A 21613-nucleotide genomic window follows, 5' to 3' on the forward strand; every position below is an offset into this window, starting at 1 on the left:
TTTGATCGGTAAACAACTGATAAGCAGAAGGATAACGCACTACTTTCCCCCAAACAAGTTGACGTATTCTGACATGGAGAGTGCATTCCAACAGTAAGTGTAATCCGTTCATTCAATATACTTTCTGTATTCAGACGTGTGGCTTACTTTTAAATTCTAATGAGCGATGGTTTATTAGTCTCTCCCAGGTGTGAGAAGTATTAGTTTATATAGTCGTTAATGAAACACCCTGATCAAGCAACAGGCAGTGATAATTAGTCTACCTGCGCACAGGGGGCGCCTCGTCTGAACTGACGTCATTCCGCTTGGATAGCTCATATCTTTAATTGCATCATTAGACCGAAGTGTTTATAAAATCTCCAGGTTCCGGTTTCACGGAGGTGTCTGAAACGTTACCCGTCGCTCTCCGGGGAATTAGACAGTTATGCCTCGCTGTCAGGGCCTCGGGTCCAACTTGAAGCAACAGATCCGGTGGTAACCGTACCCACGCGCAAGCACACGCATAGCTATTAGGGTTCCAGTATTCCGCGGAGGCTGTTATGTATGTTCCATGTCCTTATGTTCCCCATAGTACTGCAGGAGGCCAGTCTACCGGGTCTCTCTCTCTTTCCTCTCTCTTCTCCTCTCCTTCCCTCTCCATCTCTTCTGTCCCCTCCTTTCCTCTCCCTTTCTCTCCATTCCTGTCCTGTCTTTTCCTCCCTTCTCGTCTCCTCTCTTCTCATCTCCATAAGGGCTAAAGCATGATTTTAAAGGGCCTGAATTTGTAAAATTGCTAAAATCAGAAAAGGTTTTCTCTTACAGAATGAAATTGATCCCTAAAACATGAATTCATGATTTTCCCTTAGCCTATAACTGATGACTTTATTCGAGTTGTTTTTCTTTCTATAGTATATAGATCAATACATATATATATATATATATATATATATATATATATATATATATAGTATTATGATATTTTTGGTTCAATCTTCCCCATTTCGATCTACGAACTTTGAGCCCAAAGTGGTCGCATACAATTTTACCACCTACTGAGAGAAATGTTGTCTCTCTATCTGCAGATAGGAGCTTCAGACCAAACCAGAGATTCAGACCAGAACACCAGAGGAACCAGAGCTGCAAACCAGAGCATCAGAGGAACCAGAGCTGCAAACCAGAACACCAGAGGAACCAGAGCTGCAGTTCAGAACATCAGAGGAACCAGAGCTGCAGTTCAGAACATCAGAGGAACCAGAGCTGCAGTTCAGAACATCAGAGGAACCAGAGCTGCAAACCAGAACACCAGAGGAACCAGAGCTGCAAACCAGAACATCAGAGGAACCAGAACTGCAAACCAGAACATCAGAGGAACCAGAGCCGCAAACCAGAACATCAGAGGAACCAGAGCTGCAGTTCAGAACCTCAGACGCCCCCAGCGCTCCGGTTCTGATGGCCCACCTCTTCCTGGCCGGTAAAGGCTCCCTGCCGGACCACCCGGCGACCAAACCCTCTCCCAGGGTTCCCATGACAACCCCCCCGACGGCCTCAGACAAAATCGCCGGTTTGAAGCCCGGCAACAAGGACCGTGGCGTCGTCGTGACGACCGTGCCGCTAATCAACGAGGTCCAGCTGACGGCGGCCACGGGGGGGGCGGAGCTGTCCTGCTACCGGTGCATGGTGCCGTTCGGCGTGGTGGTGCTGATCGCCGGCGTGGTGGTGACGGTGGTGGCGTACAGGTTCAACTCCCACGGGTCCACCATCTCGGTGCTGGGCCTGGTGCTGCTGTCGGCCGGGCTGGGGCTTCTGGGCTCCAGCCTGCTCTGCTGGAGGGTCCGTCTGAGGAAGAGGAGGGAGAGGAGGAGGGAGAGCCAGACGGCACTCATGGCCGAGCAAGGCGACATGGCCTGAGAGGAAGCAAGGATAGAGGGAGGTGGAGAGAGAACAAGAGGATGGAGAGAGCATTCTACATGGGGAAGGATAGAGGGAGGTGGAGAGAACAAGAGGATGGAGAGACCATTCTACATGGGGAAGACCATCTGAGCTCAGAGTTTAGATAGGTAGGTGGGTAGTACATTATTGATCCCAGAGGATAAATGACATTTTGGTGGCTCATCCCAGACCTGGACTGGTGGGTGGCTGGAATGGCTGCAAACAAAGACACCCAGGCTGTGTTGACCTTCAGTGGACACCCAGGCAGTGGACACCCAGGCAGTGGACACCCAGCAAAGCAGGACATGTTGAGGGACAAGGGTCTTCACCAGCTTGAGGATCTGAAATTGAGTTTTTGGAGAAATCAGCTGTTGGAAGACAGACAATTCAGTTTCATGATGGTCATATATGGCATGATGTACAGTATCCATGACTCCTAATGCTGCTATGATGTTGATATTGCAACAGAACGTTTTTGGAAAAGGTACGCCAAGTTGAGGTTTAGATGTTGAATATTATGTGACATTACAGGGGAGAAACATTGGAAATTAAAACAGGTTTGCGATTCAGTGTTTGACAGTGATAACAGAATCATTGCAATGCACCTTTATAACACTTTGCTATTTCCCACCTTGATGATGTGTACAGTTTCCACAGTGATGTTGATCTTGTGTACAGTTTCCATAGTGATGTTGATGTTGTGTACAGTTTCCATCCTGCAAGCAGAACGTAGAATGAAAGTGTCTCACTGTCAACATGTCATGGCTTCTGTTGGATGCTTCCTGTAAACCATTTTATTCTCATCATTCAGATGTTATCCGTCATCATTTCCTATTTATAACAAATCTGTTGATATAATGTATATTGATATTTGTCATATTAAATTCAATGTCCCAAAGTGCCACCAAGAGATTAAGATTTGATGTCAGGTGTTGTATTTCTCTGTCCAGGGTATAGAGGCTAGCGGTGTGTTTATGGTCTGTATTTATGTTGCCTAGCAACACTCATACTGCAGACCAGATAATAATAATTTGAGGGAGTTGCGTCAGAGTGGGAGGACGGTGGTGGCAGAGGCACCGGCTACAACGTCTTGTCACCCCGGGAGCGCTAACTTTACCTCCGCTGGAATGGGGCATCTTGGGAATGGTATGGCAGAGGAGAGAGGGGGGTGGGAAGAAAGAGAGAGGGAGAGAGAGAGAGAGAGAGAGGAAGAGCACTGGTTCTAGTGGTCATCAGTTAGTGAGAGGTGCAGTCCCCTCTTGGCCCCACTGCGGCCGTTAGGGTCAACCGTTAGGGTCAACCGTAAGGTTCAACCGTCAGGGTCAACCGTCAGGGTCGACGTTCTACCGTCAGAAATCAAGAAATGAACCTCGGAAATTCTGTCATACGCTGGCGTCAAACGTGACACAACGGCTGCAGTGGAGCCGCTGTCATTAATTACTATGGATTAATTTCCTCTGATGGTTGATTGTTGACGCTCACGGCCACAGTGGAGCCAAGGGGTTTGGGACGGCACTGTTACCATGGACACATCACCCAGAGCTTGGTGTAACTGTCTCAGTACCATCAACACATCAACCCTCAGCTTAGTGTAACTGTTAACGACAACCACCACATCAGGGACCCTGGCGTAACCGTTACCACCAGCACATCACAGTTGCTTTGCTGACCGGCTCTGGCCTGATGGCGGTCCGGCGCGCTGACTGATTGACCGTCCCAGTCTCGTGTGAGCCATGTGAGCAGCGGAGCCGGGCGGGGGGCGGGGTCTAAAGGGGATATCCCATCTCCCTTCCTCTCAGCCGTCAGATGTGGGCGCCAGAGTAGGGACGGTGTCACCCTATCCCCCCTCCCCAATCCCACCCACCTCCACCCCATCACGCCAGGGTTAGGGCCTGACACGCCAGCGGGCGCTGGGAAACGGAAAAGGGAACAGGGAACAGGACTAGACAGAGGATCAGAGAGGGAACAGGAAGGGTTGTTCGTTTCATCCACGCCCTCTAACCCAAATTCTGAACAATGAGAGTCCCCCCCCCCGCCGTACACACACACGCACACACACACACACACACACACACACACACACACACCTCCATCCCTGGTGTCCCCCCAGATGCCTGAAGTCAGCATGGGCAAGGCCGGTAGTTTGGTTTGAACACCAAAATAAATCACTTCACACCTCTGATACGCTCCAGAATAACCCAGGATACCTCTGCAATAGGCTCCAGAATAACCCAGGATACCTCTGCAATACGCTCCAGAATAACCCAGGATACCTCAGCATTACGCTCCAGAATAACCCAGGATACCTCTGCAATACGCTCCAGAATAACCCAGGATACCTCTGCAATACGCTCCAGAATAACCCAGGATACCTCTGCAATACGCTCCAGAATAACCCAGGATACCTCAGCAATACGCTCCAGAATAACCCAGGATACCTCTGCAATACGCTCCAGAATAACCCAGGATAGGTTACATGAGTCAGCTAGAGGGGCTGGAGCTGATGTATAGGCTATATAGTCCATTGAGCTGAGGCTATATAGTCCATTACAATTATATAGTCTTGAGATCCATTAGTCTGTGCTATTACCACTACACTGTGTTTCACTGGTCAGATTTGAGGCTAATGTTCATGTTGGGTTCATCCTTTTCCTGAAGTATTTGTACAACTTGTGCAACACAAAGAGCCGGGTTCACTTGAGGACAGGGACAGTCTGTTCAGGGATTCAGGGATCGTCAAAGACTGCTTTTTTATAAATGCATTAGTGAGACATAAGTATTTTATTGAACTCCCCACAAATCACTCACTCGCTGATTCACACCAGCAGCTCAGGAACCGTGGGATCTGAACCGTGGGATCTGGCCCGGCCGTGTATCTGGGTTACCATTTCAAAAAACCACCCAACACTTTCAACAGTTGAGAGGCAGAGTGTGTGACTCGTGCCAACTTTGGTGTGAGGTGATGCTTCTACACGCGCTTACAGTACGAGCACGCACGCAAATACAAACACGTTTCTATGGGCCAACTGCTGATGTTCCAGCATGATAGAGGCAGGAAGTGAGCGCCTCATCCCAGAAGCGACCCTAGTATGAGAACATGACTGGACCTCCGGATCTCCTAGGGAACTCAACTGTGCCTTAAGGCTTAAAGGGAATTAGTATCTCTCTGTCAAGTACGTTTTCCCACAAGCCACTGGGATAAGGGGACAGCCAGTGGTTAAACCCTCATATCCTTCACCTAATTGGACAGTAATAACTGTTTACTTGCTCCATTCAGCAGGAAATGCCAGAGGACTTTCAATCCTCATTAGCAACATGTATTGAATTATGGCAAGAAGTTGCAGATCTTATTGGAATTATGCAGGAAGAGGTATGGTCCTCTTTTGGGGTGGTTTGAGGCCAGATTTCAGGCCATGGTAATGTAGTGTGGTACTGTACATCAGCCTCCGCGCGGATGCCCAACGTGGTACCGGGAAACAGCCCAGACCCAACCCACTTCTTACAGGAGCACTCTGGCGCCCACACCTAGACCCAACAATGGCCCAACCAGGTTCACATAGGAGGGGCTTTCCGTCCTGCCCAGCCCCGCTAGATCAGTCGTCTACACGCTTCTCATTTCTGTGGTGACAATGGATTTAAAGGTTTCTTGAAACAAAGAGTTGTCCAGCTCTAGTCTTACTATGGTGCATTAGGAGGGGTCGGTTGGTGGTGCCCGAAGCAAAAACACCTCAGTTCAGGAAATCCACATTGTGTTAAGAAGAATGGCCGACTCCATAACTGTGTGATAGTCATCATGACCCAGTGTCACTCAACGCTGCTGGCGGTAGCATGGTGACACAGGAAGAGGAATTAGGACAACTAGGACATTTCTGTCTGTTCAATTTGTTCTTTGTCTACCACTTCTGCCCCCCCCCACCCCCCTTCTCCCAGAGGTCCTGGCTGTACGTCCTTAATCAGCTGTTTCTCGTCCCTAATCAGCTGTTTCTCGTCCCTAATCAGCTGTTTCTCGTGTTTTTTTCAACATACTGATGGAGACGTGGTCACAGGAGGATCTCACAGAGTCTCGGAGATCTAAGGAGAACAGAGGGAGTTTTTCCTGTGCTTCAAGGGACGCCGGTCACTCGCAGGGCCCTGACCAGCAGTTCCTCTGTAGTCCTCTAGATGGCGACAGGCTCTGGGAGACTCTTGTCTCCATAGAGACCTTGCGGAGGCCAGCTGTGAGGTCCTAGTGAAAGTGAGTCTTGCTCTTTTTGCTCTCTCTCTGTCTTCTATTCATCCCCCAGCGGCCCCTGGACATCAGCAGAGAGAGGAGATTTCCGCCTGCTAATCCTTGGTTATCGTCATCACAGCTGATGGTCAAAATCTGAGAGGGTTTCAGCCGGGAGGTCCTCTTACTCACACACACACACACACACACACACACACACACACACACACACACACACACACACACACACACACATACTCACTCACATAGTACCAAAGCACGATATGGAGATTAGGGTGTATGCCCATTTTACCAAAGTAACCCAGCTGTACTACAGTACATAAACACACACACACACACACACACACAAGCCAATGCCCCTGAACTACGGCCGCTGCTCCTGACCCCTGCACTCTGAGGTAGGAAACCCCACAGACGGGAGCCCCTCCCTCTCTTCCTCTCTGGGATTGAATGTCTTTATACAGAAACATCCTACTAACATCAATTTGAGCTTCCTCTGAGAGACAACAGCTCCGAGAGACAAGTCCCACTGAGACATCCATGGTCAGGATCAGCCTATAGGACAATGTGCACATTTTCACCATTTGATTTGAAATTTAAACCTGTGCCCATTCTGCCCACGTGTGTTTTTAATCTAATTTGAATTCTTTATCAAACGTTAATCACCAGTGGTGATGTCATTCATACATGATTCCCAAAATCTCCAAAGTGACATGTTTGTGGCAAGCTGACAGGTTAGGTAGGGATGTGTGTGTGTGTGTGTGTGTGCGTGTGTGTGTGTGTGTGTGTGCGTGCGTGCGTGCGTGTGTGTGTGTGTGTGTGTGTGTGAACGTGTGCGTGTGTGTTTGTGAGTGTGTGTGTGTGTGTGTGTATCCTATCCTCCCCATATTGCTGTGAATGGTTGTGCCTCTCCCATCCTGTTACTGTGTGTGCAGTTGACTAAATTAAAATGGTGTCTTAAGTTATTAAACTGAGCAGCTTTAATCATTGGCTGCAGGAAGTCAAGGTTGAGGACCAGTGAGGATTATCATCCTTTAAGCACAAAGGCTCATATCCACTCTGGCCTGCTGCCGCTCTCCCATCTTTCTCTCTCTCTCTCTCTCTCTCTCTCTCTCTCTCTCTCTCTCTCTCTCTCTTCTCTTTCTCTCTCCCTGTAGCTGTCACACTCAAGCTCTCTGTTGATCCCTCTCATTTCATTTCTCTCCGATGCCTCTATCTGTTGCCCCCCCCCCTCTCTCTCTCTTTCTCTCTCTCTCTTTCTCTCTCTCTCTTTCTCTCTCTCTCTCTCTCCAGCTATATGACCATTCTCTGGTAGCCGACCCCCACTGTCCATCTCTCTCTCGCTCCGTCTCTCTCTCTGTGCGGCTCTGGCTCTAACGTCCTGTGGGTCTCTGTCCCTCTCTCCCTCCGCCTCCCCCCATCTCTCCAGCCCCGGGCTCCCCTCCTCCCCTCCTCCTCTCGCTCTCTCCCGGCGGCCGGGGCGAGGACATGCGCCGGCGCCATGGGCTTCATGGAATTCTACCTGGAGATTGACCCGGTCACCCTCAACCTGATCATCCTGGTCGCCAGCTACGTCATCCTCCTCCTCGTCTTCCTCATCTCCTGCATCCTGTACGACTGCCAGGGGAAGGACCCCACCAAGGTGTACGCCCCCACCCCTGCCGCCGACGCCGCCCCCACCCCTGCCGCGGACGCCTCCCCCGCCCAGACGCCCGTACGCCCGGTGGTCACGCCGAACTCCCCGCCTTCCTCCGGCCGCGAGCAGGACGACACGGCCGCCAGACACCTCAAGCCCCCCGACCCCCTCACCCCCGACCCGGGGAGGGAGAAGAGGAGCACCCTGGTGTGAGGACTCTCCGGGGATGGGTGGAGGTCATGTGGGGGTCAGGGACGGAGGTGAAGAAGGAGATGTTTGACTGATGGGTTGAAAGTCCTAAGAGGATCCGTGGTCCCAAAAATGCTGCTTTTCTGTTTTGTACATTTTTGTTCCGTCGCTCTTTACATTTTTTATTTTTTATTTTCGGACAATTTTATGTGTAAATAGCAGAGGATCACACAGAGAAGGTAAGCTGTGGTTAGTGTGTGTGTGTGTGTGTGTGTGTGCGTGTGTGTGTGTGTGTGTGTGTGTGTGTAACCCAATGTGTTCAGTGTTTCAAGGACATCATCTCATTTAATGAATGTTCAAACCAACATGCACTTGTGTGCATTAGCAAATGCGTGGGAATCAATCACTGGTGGACGGTATCTGGACTGGATTCAATATTCATCCTACAGTGATGCATGTAAAGCATATAAGCCACTGAGGTAGTCTCAGTGATGGATGGCGGTGATTGATGTGACACATTGGTGTGATGGAGCTGACATGAATGGAGGTGGTGTATAAGAGAGACTCTTCCTGCACACACACACACACGCACGCACACACACACACACACACACACACACTTGTCATGTCATTGGTACTTCTGGCTTCCCAGTGGAAATTTGTATTCCTAACACCCTTAACACACACCCGCAAGCAGGCAAACAGACAGACAGGACTGTAGGGGGCGGGGGGGGGGTGGGGGGGGGGGCGTGCCCAATGGACAGATCGGACAGGAATGGACGACAAGGACAACACGAACCTCTCCCTCCCCCTCCCCTCTCCTCGGTCCCAGACACTAAGCACTCAGCTGCCCTCACAACCTCTGTCACCAGCAGCTAAATCCCGCCTGAGCCCCCCACAGACCTCCATCAGGGAGATGGATGTGGGTTGGAGGTCCCAAAGCCTCACTGCATAAACCAATAGGATGAATGCTCGTCACTCTACACTCTGACGTGTGCTCGGGACATGAGACGGCTGCTGCTGAAAGGGTTAACGCTGCCACGGCTTTAGCCACGGAGCCATGTGCTTTCGTCCAATGGGACTGGCTCTAGGAGAGCTACATAGGATCAGGTTGTTGTGACAATGGGTTTTACTCAGACATCTGTTTGGCTGTCAGCAGTGACCACACACCAACCTTAGCCCTCCATCCTAGAATGGAGTCGGACTTAAAGGAACAGTCCGGTCTAGACAGGCAGCTCCACTACACGGTTGAATAAAAAGAGAGTGCACTGAGGAAAAGGGTGAGTGTACTTGGTATGACAGGATGACAGTCCTGGAACAAGGAGACCATGGTCAAATAGTATTTGAAATCATTTGATTTTTAGGTAGTATTTGGACCCAGGTCTGGTACCAAATCTCCAGCCGTTTATCAGTTCATTTCTCCAGGACAGATCGAGTAGGATAAGGGATTGTTGCTCAACAGGATTATATGGAATGTGCCTTTAATACTCCTTCCTGTTTCCTTTCCCCAGGACATCCACTGACTAAGCAAGACTCCAGATCCCAGAAGCACCCAATCCTCAAGGCCACCTGAGCTACAGAAGTACTGGGCAGTGACATCAGAGAGGAGACCAGACCAGACCAGACCAGACCAGGCCAGACCAGACCAAGCCAGACCAGACCAGACCAGACCAGACCAGACCAGACCAGACCAGACCAAACCAGACCAGACCAGACCAGACCAGACCAGACCAGACCAGACCAGACCACTCCCTGCCAAAAGAACAAGACAGCTTGCACGGCCACTGAACAAAAGGTCCAAGTAGGAACCAGAAAGTTTTCTCAGGAGGTCTTTAGAGGGCTGCTCCACAGGGACATCCAAACAGCACCTGTATTTAGCGTGCATGGAGACGCCTCTCTTTGTATATTGTATATTCCTCTGTTTTTTAGTTCAGGCTGTAATCTTCTTATATAACAACAATGGCCGACAGCTCAGCCCCCAGCCACTGACAGACAGCATCGACTCACTCTCAATATGAATAACACAGATACTTCCCAATATTTCATGTTTGGGGGATTATGGGCTAGTGCACAGCGTATTAGGGTATTGTATTATGTAGTCTGCTGCTGATTGGTTGCTCTGCAGGGGTTACATAAGGCTGAGCTGGTAAATAGGGAGCGTGTTGTCATATCCTGCTCTGACATAGAGGCTGTTCTAATGGGCACATCAGCCTGACATGCAACACTGACAGACAGACAGACAGACAGACAGACAGACAGACAGACAGACAGACAGACAGACAGACAGACAGACAGACAGACCAAAAGAGAGAGAGAGAGAGAGAGAGAGAGAGAGACAGACAGACAGACAGACCAAAAGAGAGAGAGAGAGAGAGAGAGAGAGAGAGACAGACAGACAGACAGACAGACCAAAAGAGAGAGTGAGACAGACAGAGAGACAGACAGAGATCATGTATGACAGCAGGCAGAAAAGTTGGGCCAAGTTCTCCACCAAAAAAAGGTGCTAGATCCATCCAGGGGCCTTCGTTTGGTCCTGTGGGAGAATCACTGAAAAATCCCCACTGTCTTTCAAGTTCAAGCTAAATAACAATATTTAACCAAAAAAGGTTCTACCACAAACCAAACAGGGCCTTCAAAGGGTTTTTAAATAGGGGTTCCTCCCAAAGGGGCAACAGAAGAACCCTTTTGGAACCCTATTTTCCACTACATGGCATCTAACTTTAGCCCTGGAGCATCAGTCCCGACCGATGAGCTCGTCAGGCCACATATGGCAAGTGTTGTAAAAAGTACATTTAAACTGGAAACTTTTACTTAAATGTTGTCCTTTCTCTGAAGTAATATGTGTGGTTTTGCAAAAAGCATATAATGAAAGTCAAAAGACATATTTATTGAAAAGAGGTTTCAAATGACCTTATCTGATGAAAATATGATTGTATAAAAGGATTAATAAAAACTATAAAACTGAATAAACATTATTAAAGTTTCCTGTGACTGTTGAACAGAGAGAGAGAGAGAGAGAGAGAGAGTGTGTGTGTGGGGGGGGGGGGGACTGCACTCTTTGTTTTTCCTACTGCTTGTCCTACTGCTGTGGCATCAGGTGGTCGTGATAGGAGAGAGGAGAGGAGGAGAGAGGAGGAGAGGGGAGGAGAGGAGGAGAGAGGAGGAGAGGGGAGGAGAGGGACAGAATACTTTGGTGAACTGAGAAAAGGAAAGAGGAGGTACAGCTGTGTCCCCGTACTACTCCTTAGTCCCTGTGTTTGATTCTAAACACAAACAAACATGATATTCAACAATTTCAATTATTTCACCCATGGTGATTGAGTGCCCTCTGGTGGTGGATATTGGAATTACTGCCCGGACCACCAGGCCGATTCTGAGTGACTTCTGACCAACAACCAGAATTATATCCTGACTAACAATAAGAGTTGGAGTGACGATCCCGACAACCAATCAGAATCAGAGTGACTATGCTGACCACCAACCAGAGTTGGAGTGTCCATCCAGATGACCAATCAAAGTCACGATGTAGGCAATGTCCCATGAACTCTATCTGTCTGTCTATCTACTCATGTGTCCGGTCAGTCATTCTATCTGTATCCAAAAAGATTTCTTGTCTTTCTGATTCCAGCCCCTCATTGGGGGGTCCTTGGATGTAGCCTGGCCCAAACACTTCTGATGTGAGCAGCATTAGAGATATCATTCAATGAATACACACAAACAAAATATTCATGTTACATTTTTTTTTATTTTGATCATGAGAAACATAATCAGACACAGGTAGACACAGATTCCAGAGTCCTGGGGAGCAGAACTGGGATCAAGATCAGGGGGAAAGTAGAAAAACTGCACAAAAGGAACAACTGAATGAGACAAGTGCTCGGTTGGGCTCGTACATTCCTCAACGCCACGTAAAGTCATTTCTGTATAAACATACATACAGAAACATTTTGAGCGGGAAGCAGCGGCCTCCCCTTGGGCCTTGTAGAGCACGACGCCTGGTCCTGCAAAACCCTCCAACAACCCAACTGAACATCCAAGCATTAATATATATATATAGCATTATTATAAAAACACCCTGGTCAGCTAAAAACCTGCTGAGACACCTCCAGAGCAGATAGGGGGTAGTCGCTATGAGAGGGGACGGGTGGGACTGACGGCCTGTTTGGAATGACGTAGTGACAGGCTGTGTGAGGACACCCTAATGCCCATCATGCAGGACCCAGACATGGAGGCCACTGTATCTGCTATACGTTCTGAATATAGAGATCTATACATCTACAATCCATATACTGTATATATAAGCATTTGCAAAATACACAGGAAATATCTATGTAGGAAAACATACTGTACAAAAAGCTTTGTATAAACATTAAAACCATATATATAAATATGTTATCTCAATAAATCCTCTGTAGACTGTAATCTTTTGGTCTGTAGTCAAGAGTTACAACGTGATCCCGAACTGCAGTGGGAGGAGCGGGGCGGCACGTGGATCACGGCTGAACGTGAACGTGAACGTGATCACGTCAGAACGTGAACGTAGGCTTAACATTCACTTTTCACGCTCCTCCGCCTCCAACGGCGCCACCTGGCGTCTCCCAAAGAACGCCTGTTACAGTCATCTCTCACTCCGCCACTAGAGGGCAGACTCACCGCTGAGCCAAAGTCATGAGTCATGAGGTAAAAACATTGAAGTACTATTCGAAATTTGGATGACTGAACAAAATAAATACAAAATAAACATGCCAGGTTATAGGTAAAGACACAAATGTAGCAATAATTATAGTCGTAATCATAGTTATTACTCTCATTAACACGGGTCAGCTATGCTCATTAAGTGAGGGCTGGCAAGGAATCACATTAACACTGAACCAGTGAGAACACCCGGGAGGTATCGCTCCGCTGGACAAAAACACAGCTTTGTACGACACATCCTAACACACCTGTCCTTTTCACCCGTGGTCATAGAAACAATCGGATCATCGGGCGGTCAGGGCCACGCCTAGCGGACGGCTCCGTGAGGGACGATGGCACTTATTGCTTTGGTTTTTGACAGTCCAGTTTAGCATGATCACAAATTAGAGTCAAATTCCAACAACCTCTGTTCCGCCTACATAACACTGCTCATAACACTGACATAGGGGTGACATAGGAGGGTGACTTATAGGGTGACGTACAGGGTTCATACGCACGACATAGCACTCTGAGCTAACCCGAACGCACGATTGGCGGATTGATATAAAGTGTGTTCAGTGATTCTTTAAGACAAAGTGCTACTAAGCTTAAAAAAAAAAAAAAAAAAGCTTATCTCTGATAATGACATTTAATATGAAAACCAAATAATGAAAACAAAAACACAAGGTAGAAGTGGAGCAGATAGCAAGTGAACGGTTCCACACAGGCCCTCTCCAGAGGGACACGAGACGCTAGCTGGACAGTAGCTGGACCAGTAGGACAGTAGCTGGACAGTAGGACAGTAGCTGGACCAGCAGGACAGTAGATGGACCAGCAGGACAGTAGGACAGTAGCTGGACCAGCAGGACGGTAGCTGGATCAGTAGGACGGTAGCTGGACAGTAGGACAGTAGCTGGACAGTAGGACAGTAGCTGGACAGTAGGACAGTAGGACAGTAGCTGGACCAGTAGGACGGTAGCTGGACAGTAGGACAGTAGCTGGACCAGCAGGACAGTAGCTGGACAGTAGGACGGTAGGACAGTAGCTGGACAGTAGGACAGTAGGACAGTAGCTGGACAGTAGGACAGTAGCTGGACCAGCTGGACAGTAGCTGGACCAGTAGGACAGTAGCTGGACAGTAGGACAGTAGTTGGACAGTAGGACAGTAGGACAGTAGCTGGGCTAGTAGGACAGTAGCTGGACCAGCAGGACAGTAGTTGGACAGTAGGACAGTAGGACAGGAGCTGGGCTAGTAGGACAGTAGATGGACCAGCAGGACAGTAGGACAGTAACTGGACCAGCAGGACACTAGCTGGACCAGTAGGACAGTAGCTGGACAGTAGGACAGTAGCTGGACAGTAGGACGGTAGCTGGACCAGCAGGACGGTAGCTGGACCAGCAGGACGGTAGCTGGACCAGTAGGACAGTAGCTGGGTCAGTAGGACAGTAGCTGGACAGTAGGACGGTAGCTGGACAGTAGGACAGTAGCTGGGCCAGTAGGACAGTAGCTGGACAGTAGGACAGTAGCTGGACCAGTAGGACAGTAGCTGGACCAGTAGGACAGTAGCTGGACCAGTAGGACGGTAGCTGGACCAGCAGGACGGTAGCTGGACCAGTAGGACGGTAGCTGGACCAGTAGGACAGTAGCTGGACCAGTAGGACGGTAGCTGACCAGTAGGACAGTAGCTGGACAGTAGGACAGTAGGACAGTAGGACAGTAGCTGGACCAGCAGGACAGTAGCTGGACAGTAGGACAGTAGCTGGACCAGCAGGACGGTAGCTGGGACACAAACACCAGAGAAAGACCACACAGAACTGGACGGGACTCACAAGCACAGCACTGTTCCTAACGTAAGTGGTAGAGTAGAAAATATAAATATTTCAGACAGAATTCCACCCCACCCGAGTTTCAAATATAACTGGAGTTTTGGGTAGTTAAAATAGTCGGGGGGGGGGGGTAGAGACTGCAGGGAGGATAGAGAGAGACGGGGGGGGGGTGGACGGGGGTGTTGGCTGCGCCCGTGTAGAGTTCGTATTAAAAGGCTGGTGGGGGGGCGTTCTGGGGGGCCCCGTCCGTCCTACAGGGGTCCATGCTGGGCCCGGTATTCGGACAGGATGCTCTTGGTGCGTCCCAGCTCTTTTCTCATGTCCACCACTTCCTGCCTCAGCACCGCGTTCTCCTTCTCCAGGAAGCTGGCCCGGATGGCGATCTGGTTCTCCTTCAGGCGACGCGCGTCGCGCGAGCGCTTGGCGGCCATGTTGTTCTTCCTGCGCCGTGCCCAGTACCTGTCGTCCTGCTCAAGAGAGGAAGAGAGGAGAAAAATACATATACTATAAGCATGTACCTCAGATTCTGTGTGTGTGTGTGTGTGTGTGTGTGTGTGTGTGTGTGTGTGTGTGTGTGTGTGTGTGTGTGTGTGTGTCAGGCTAATTCTATCACCACTTGTTGCCAAAGACAGAGCCGGACCATAATAATCATGGCTAATAACTGTGTCTGCATGCCTCACCAACCAGACAGGCCTGTCAATCACACAGATACGTTCACACACACACACACACACACACACACACACACACGGTTACACCCACACACACACACACACACGGTTACACACACACACACCTGTTACTATGTTCAACCAGCTCCAAATTACCTTCATGTCATCTGGCATCAACACCTTGCGAGCCTTCTTGATCATGGGCTGCGGCTTCAGATCCTGAGCGGAGAACTTGCATTTCCTGGGGTCGAACACCTCCTGCCCGGGGACACTGGACAGCACCAGGTCGGCTGGGTCGGGCTCGTACCCCGACACCACCTGGATGGACTCTGGGTCGATGGGGCCGGGCGAGCTCCTGGCTGAGGACACGGCTGGGGAGAGAGACGCATCATTACCGTCACATGACTTAAATACCAAGATACATACTGACTCCACCAGGGGGCAGCAGAGGCAGAGCAAAGTCAGAGTGCTGGAAAGGGAGTATGGTCAGTCTTCTCTTCTCATTACCTCTGCAGATCAGAGAGATGTAGACTGGTGAGACCATCCTGAACTCACAAGCTGATTATTCTGTTTGCAGCTACCGGTGTGGTTTAGGTGTGACGACAACGAGAGCGTTGATCTGATTATTGAAGTTAGCCCGTGATAGACGGTGATAGACAGATGGTTCATCCAATCACCTGCCAAGTATTTTTGAAAGTGCCTCCCCTTTTCTAAATGGCTTCCAATTAAGCTTTCCCAGATGGCTGTGTGGAACAAACCATCTGGCGCGTTAAATATTGACCGCGTCAATTTGCATGATTCAATTTTCACTATTCTGTGGGTCGCAAGGCAGTCTCACACTGTCAAGTCTTGAGTCACCTCCCCAAGACACAATGGCTTCAAGTCTCAAGCGAGTGTGGAGCCCCGAGCCCTCCTGTACTGAGCCGACCCCCCCCCCCCCCCCCCCAGGTGGTGCCTAAAACGTCCTCCTCCTCGAGCCCCTTTCCAGCTCCGCTCTGGACCCCCTCCCGGAGACCCAAGAGCTCCTGCATCACCGACACTCTCGCCTCACACACACACACACACACACACACACACACACACACACACACACACACACACACACACACACACTCAATCTCACCTTATCCCTCTCTCCCTCCCTCCCTCTCTCTCTCCTCCCTCCTAAGTGTATTCGTTGCTAGTGTGTGTGTTTGTATTCAGTGGCCTGCGCTGCCCTGAGAGCGCCAGGTCCAACACTCTGGGGCTTCAGCCCTGGGTCACACACACCTTCACCACACAGCCATGGTCCAACACTCTGGGGCTTCAGCCCTGGGTCACACACACCTTCACCACACAGCCATGGTCCAACACTCTGGGGCTTCAGCCCTGGGTCACACACACCTTCACCACACAAACACAGGCCCCGTCTGTCCCTAGTGATCCGGTTTTCCCAGTTCCACCCCCGCCCCCATCCGCAAACATCCAGGTAAACAGAGTTGTAAGTGGGGGTGAAGGAGCAGGGTGTTGTGGTCTGTAAGGCTGGGTATCGATTCGAATTTCAAGAATCGGTTCGATTCCGATTCACAACGTTCAGAATCGATTATCACGATTCAATTAGATTCGATTCGATTCAATATTGATTCGGTTAGTGTTACTAAAACCTTTTTTTTTTTTTGCTGTAACCTTAATAACATGACTGCCAAGTTATGCAACACATCAATACTAGGGCTGGGTATCGATACTGATTTCCAAAAATGAATGAATGAATCATTGAATGAATGAATTAACTATTCATTCCTTCATTTATTCATTCATTCATTAAATAAAAGATCGATTTTGGGATTCATGAATCGATTCAGAATCATTTGATTCAGAATCAATTCAGAATCGATGAATCTATGTTTTTAACCCAGCCCTGGGTGGTCTGGACTCTCACAGCAGTCAGACAATCAGTGAGATCAAAACAGGAATCAGCACCGCTTGTCTGCTGTGGTGTCATGACATCAGTGACAGAGGGGAGGGGAGGAGAGGAGGGGTAGAGAGGGATGAGGGGTGAGGGGGGAGGAGAGGAGAGGAGAGGTAGAGAGGGATGAGGGGTGAGAGGGGAGGGGAGGGGAGGAGAGGAGAGGAGGGGTGGGAGGGGAGGAGAGGAGGGGTAGAGAGGGATGAGGGGTGAGAGGGGAGGGGAGGAGAGGGATGAGGGGTGAGAGCGGAGGGGAGGAGAGGAGAGGAGGGGTAGAGAGGGATGAGGGGTGAGAGGGGAGGGGAGGAGGGGTAGAGAGGGATGACAGAGGGGAGGAGAGGAGGGGTAGAGAGGGATGAGGGGTGAGAGAGGAGGGGTAGAGAGGGATGAGGGGTGAGGGGAGGAGAGGAGGGGTAGAGAGGGATGAGGGGTGAGTGGGGAGGAGAGGAGGGGTAGAGAGGGATGAGGGGTGAGAGGGGAGGAGAGGAGAGGAGGGGTAGAGAGGGATGAGGGGTGACGGAGGGGAGGGGAGGAGGGGTAGAGAGGGATGAGGGGTGAGAGGGGAGGGGAGGAGAGGAGGGGTAGAGAGGGATGAGGGGTGAGAGGGGAGGGGAGGAGTGGAGGGGTAGAGAGGGATGAGGGGTGAGAGGGGAGGGGAGGAGGGGTAGAGAGGGATGAGGGGTGAGAGGGGAGGGGAGGAGAGGTAGAGAGGGATGAGGGGTGAGAGGGGAGGGGAGGAGAGGAGGGGTAGAGAGGGATGAGGGGTGAGAGGGGAGGGGAGGAGGGGTAGAGTGGGATGAGGGGTGAGAGGGGAGGGGAGGAGAGGAGGGGTAGAGAGGGATGAGGGGTGAGAGGGGAGGGGAGGGGAGGAGAGGAGGGGTAGAGAGGGATGAGGGGTGAGAGGGGAGGGGAGGAGAGGAGGGGTAGAGAGGGATGAGGGGAGGAGAGGAGGGGAGGAGAGGTAGAGAGGGATGAGGGGTGACGGAGGGGAGGAGAGGAGGGGTAGAGAGGGATGAGGGGAGGAGAGGAGGGGAGGAGAGGAGGGGTAGAGAGGGATGAGGGGTGAGAGGGGAGGAGAGGAGGGGTAGAGAGGGATGAGGGGTGAGAGGGGAGGGGAGGAGAGGAGGGGTAGAGAGGGATGAGGGGTAAACTGAGAAAGAGGAGAGGATAAGCTGGGCTCTAGCAGATGTGGTGGACAATAGGCAGCATACTGGTGGTCAGATGGCCTCAAACGTGACCAGAAACTGTGTGTGTGTGTGTGTGTGTGTGTGTGTGTGTGTGTGTGTGTGTGTGTGTGTGTGTGTGTGTGTGTGTGCGTGTGCTCGTGCATGTGTGTGTGTGAAAGAGAGAGAGAGAGAGAGACAGGAGTGTAGCTGCACTGAGCATGTGCGCCACCTGTGTGTGTGCCCCCTGAGCATGTGTGTATGTATTTCGGGGGAGCTGGCAGGGCGCGCTTCCTGTCTCAGCAGGGGGTGAAGGCTGAGGACTGAGATCAGCTGCTTCATGACCGTCACACAGCAGATGCATGTGATCATCCCATCACATCACAAACTCTCACACTGACATGTGATCATCCCCCATCACATCACAAACTCTCACACTGACATGTGATCATCCCCCATCACATCACAAACTCTCACACTGACATGTGATCATCCCCCATCACATCACAAACTCTCACACTGACATGTGATCATCCCCCATCACATCACAAACTCTCACACTGACATGTGATCATCCCCCATCACATCACAAACTCTCACACTGACATGTGATCATCCCCCATCACATCACAAACTCTCACACTGACATGTGATCATCCCCCATCACATCACAAACTCACACTGACATGTGATCATCCTCCATCACATCACAAACTCTCACACTGACATGTGATCATCCCCCATCACATCACAAACTCTCACACTGACATTTGACTCCTGACCATGTGTACGTCACTAATGATGTGAACATGTCATAGACATGCAATAAACATGTAATAAACCTGATATGAACATGTTTTACATATTAATCTATTACCTTCAAGATTGAAGATTGCTTTATTTGTCACATGTAATGTACAGTCACAGTGATGTCATGTTTCTTTCTTTTCTTATTTATTCTTGAATTCTATTTATGAATTGTAGTATTTTCTACTAATTGTAGTATTTTCTGCATTATTGTATACATTGTATGTATTGTACTGTATGTTTTAGTTGAGGACTCTTGGAAGACTAGCCGATGGCTAAAAGAGATCCTAATAAACAAACAAACAGTGAAATGTTGCTGTCGGCTCCAAGATTCTCCAAGATGCTCATTACAGATAAACTCCAATACTCCATTTACAAATTACAAATGTACAAATTACACAAGAAGTACCATTTCTATGCAGTATAAAGATAAGGGTAAAATAGATACTGGTCTGGATGGATTATGTGCATGCTATACTGTATATATCTACGCAAAACAGAGCCTACCGCTTGATCTTATCAATGGCCTCATCAATGAGATTGACGGCGCATTAATACTAATTGTTATGCGGTCGCAGCCGTGGGTTACAGAGTATTTTACCACGGCTGCTAGCCAATCAGAATCAAGTATCCAAACTCTCCGTTGTAGAAGAATAAATACATAATGGGTGTGTTATGTACATGCTATAGCTATAATAAAGAATCCTGGGGGGAGGGGGTATACTGATATTTGCATTTGGTTGTGTTATATACACTACAGATTCTGATCCACTGGATATAGTTGTACTATATGTTAGGTAGAGTCATTCAGACGCCGAACTGTTTGTGGAAAACAGCTGTTCCTGAGTCTCTCCATGCTTGGCATGTGTGTGTGAGGTATCTTTTCCCTGACCCTAGCAGAGAGAACAGTCCGTTGGCCTGGGAGGCTGGGGTCTTTCCCTGACCCTAGCAGAGAGAACAGTCCGTTGGCCTGGGAGGCTGGGGTCTTTCCCTGACCCTAGCAGAGAGAACAGTCCGTTGGCCTGGGAGGCTGGGGTCTTTCCCTGACCCTAGCAGAGAGAACAGTCCGTTTGCCTGGGAGGCTGGGGTCTTTCCCTGACCCTAGCAGAGAGAACAGTCCGTTTGCCTGGGAGGCTGGGGTCTTTCCGGATCCTGTTGGCCTTGGTCTTGCATCTTCTGGTGGTACCTTATGATATATCATCTCATATTCTTATCATCTTATCATCGTATCATATTTCTACAACTTACATTACATCTCCTGTTCCATCTCTGTACTCACACAGCTCTCTGAGGTGTTGATCAACCAGGCCCTATCCTCCTCTCTACAGGCCCTATCCTCCTCTCTACAGGGCCCCTATCCTCCTCTCTACAGGGCCCCTATCCTCCTCTCTACAGGCCCTATCCTCCTCTCTACAGGGCCCCTATCCTCCTCTCTACGGGGCCCCTATCCTCCTCTCTACAGGGCCCCTATCCCCCTCTCTACAGGGCCCCTATCCTCCTCTCTACAGGCCCCTATCCTCCTCTCTACAGGGCCCCTATCCCCCTCTCTACAGGGCCCCTATCCTCCTCTCTACAGGGCCCCTATCCTCCTCTCTACAGCCCCTCTCCTCCTCTCTACAGGGCCCCTATCCTCCTCTCTACAGGGCCCCTATCCTCCTCTCTACAGGGCCCCTATCCTCCTCTCTACAGGGCCTCTATCCTCCTCTCTACAGGCCCTATCCTCCTCTCTACAGGGCCCCTATCCTCCTCTCTACAGGGCCCCTATCCTCCTCTCTACAGGGCCCCTATCCTCCTCTCTACAGGGCCCCTTATCCTCCTCTCTACAGGGCCCCTATCCTCCTCTCTACAGGGCCTCTATCCTCCTCTCTACAGGGCCCCCTATCCTCCTCTCTACAGGCCCTATCCTCTCTACAGGGCCCCTATCCTCCTCTCTACAGGGCCCCTCCTCCTCTCTACAGGGCCCCTATCCTCCTCTCTACAGGGCCCCTATCCTCCTCTCTACAGGGCCCCTATCCTCCTCTCTACAGGGCCCCTATCCTCCTCTCTACAGGGCCCCTATCCTCCTCTCTACAGGCCCTCTCCTCCTCTCTACAGGGCCCCTATCCTCCTCTCTACAGGGCCCCTATCCTCTCTACAGGGCCCCTACCCTCCTCTCTACAGGGCCTCCTATCCTCCTCTCTGACAGGGCCCTATCCTCCTCTCTACAGGGGCCCCTATCCTCTCACAGACCTATCCTCCTCTCTACAGGGCCCCTATCCTCCTCTCTACAGGGCCCCTATCCTCCTCTCTACAGGGCCCCTCCTCCTCTCTACAGGGCCCCTATCCTCCTCTCTACAGGGCCCCTATCCTCCTCTCTACAGGGCCCCTATCCTCCTCTCTTCAGGGCCTCCCAGGCTCTCTTTACTGTATGAAGGCAAATATTGGTGGGTCAAAACAAATGAGTGGCAGCGTTTTTCCCGCCTGAGACCGGCTGGTTGACGTGAGGGTTTCCTCCTGCTGACCTAGTTTTGCTGAGGACAGTGTGATCCTAAAACACTGATCATCACACAGAGACAAGCCCAAGAG

The 21613-nt window shown here is 50.3% G+C and overlaps 3 protein-coding genes across 3 annotated transcripts in view; 2 read left to right on the forward strand and 1 right to left on the reverse strand.

Annotated features, from left to right (window-relative positions):
- Nucleotides 1-1428: 1428 nt before the first annotated feature.
- Nucleotides 1429-1887, forward strand: LOC311326842 (transmembrane protein 100-like; the record flags this gene model as incomplete). Its single annotated transcript, XM_084459820.1, has 1 exon — nt 1429-1887. One exon carries the CDS (start codon nt 1429-1431, stop codon nt 1885-1887), a length of 459 nt encoding a protein of 152 aa, XP_084315946.1.
- Nucleotides 1888-7637: 5750 nt separating this feature from the next.
- smim36 (small integral membrane protein 36) lies at nt 7638-7985 on the forward strand (the record flags this gene model as incomplete). The annotated part of the gene is made up of 1 exon (XM_084459821.1): nt 7638-7985. One exon carries the CDS (start codon nt 7638-7640, stop codon nt 7983-7985), a length of 348 nt encoding a protein of 115 aa, XP_084315947.1.
- Nucleotides 7986-14713: 6728 nt separating this feature from the next.
- The window catches only part of hlfb (HLF transcription factor, PAR bZIP family member b), a gene marked incomplete at both ends in the record, with an annotated part of 9253 nt that continues 2353 nt past the window's right edge, over nt 14714-21613 (reverse strand). Inside the window, 2 exons of the mRNA XM_084459822.1 lie at nt 14714-14929; nt 15290-15504. Coding sequence (XP_084315948.1) covers nt 14714-14929; nt 15290-15504 — 431 coding nt within the window. The remainder of the gene's footprint in view (nt 14930-15289; nt 15505-21613) is intronic.

Source organism: Borostomias antarcticus (genome assembly GCF_949987555.1).
Source record: "Borostomias antarcticus genome assembly, chromosome: 29".
NCBI lineage: Eukaryota > Metazoa > Chordata > Actinopteri > Stomiiformes > Stomiidae > Borostomias > Borostomias antarcticus.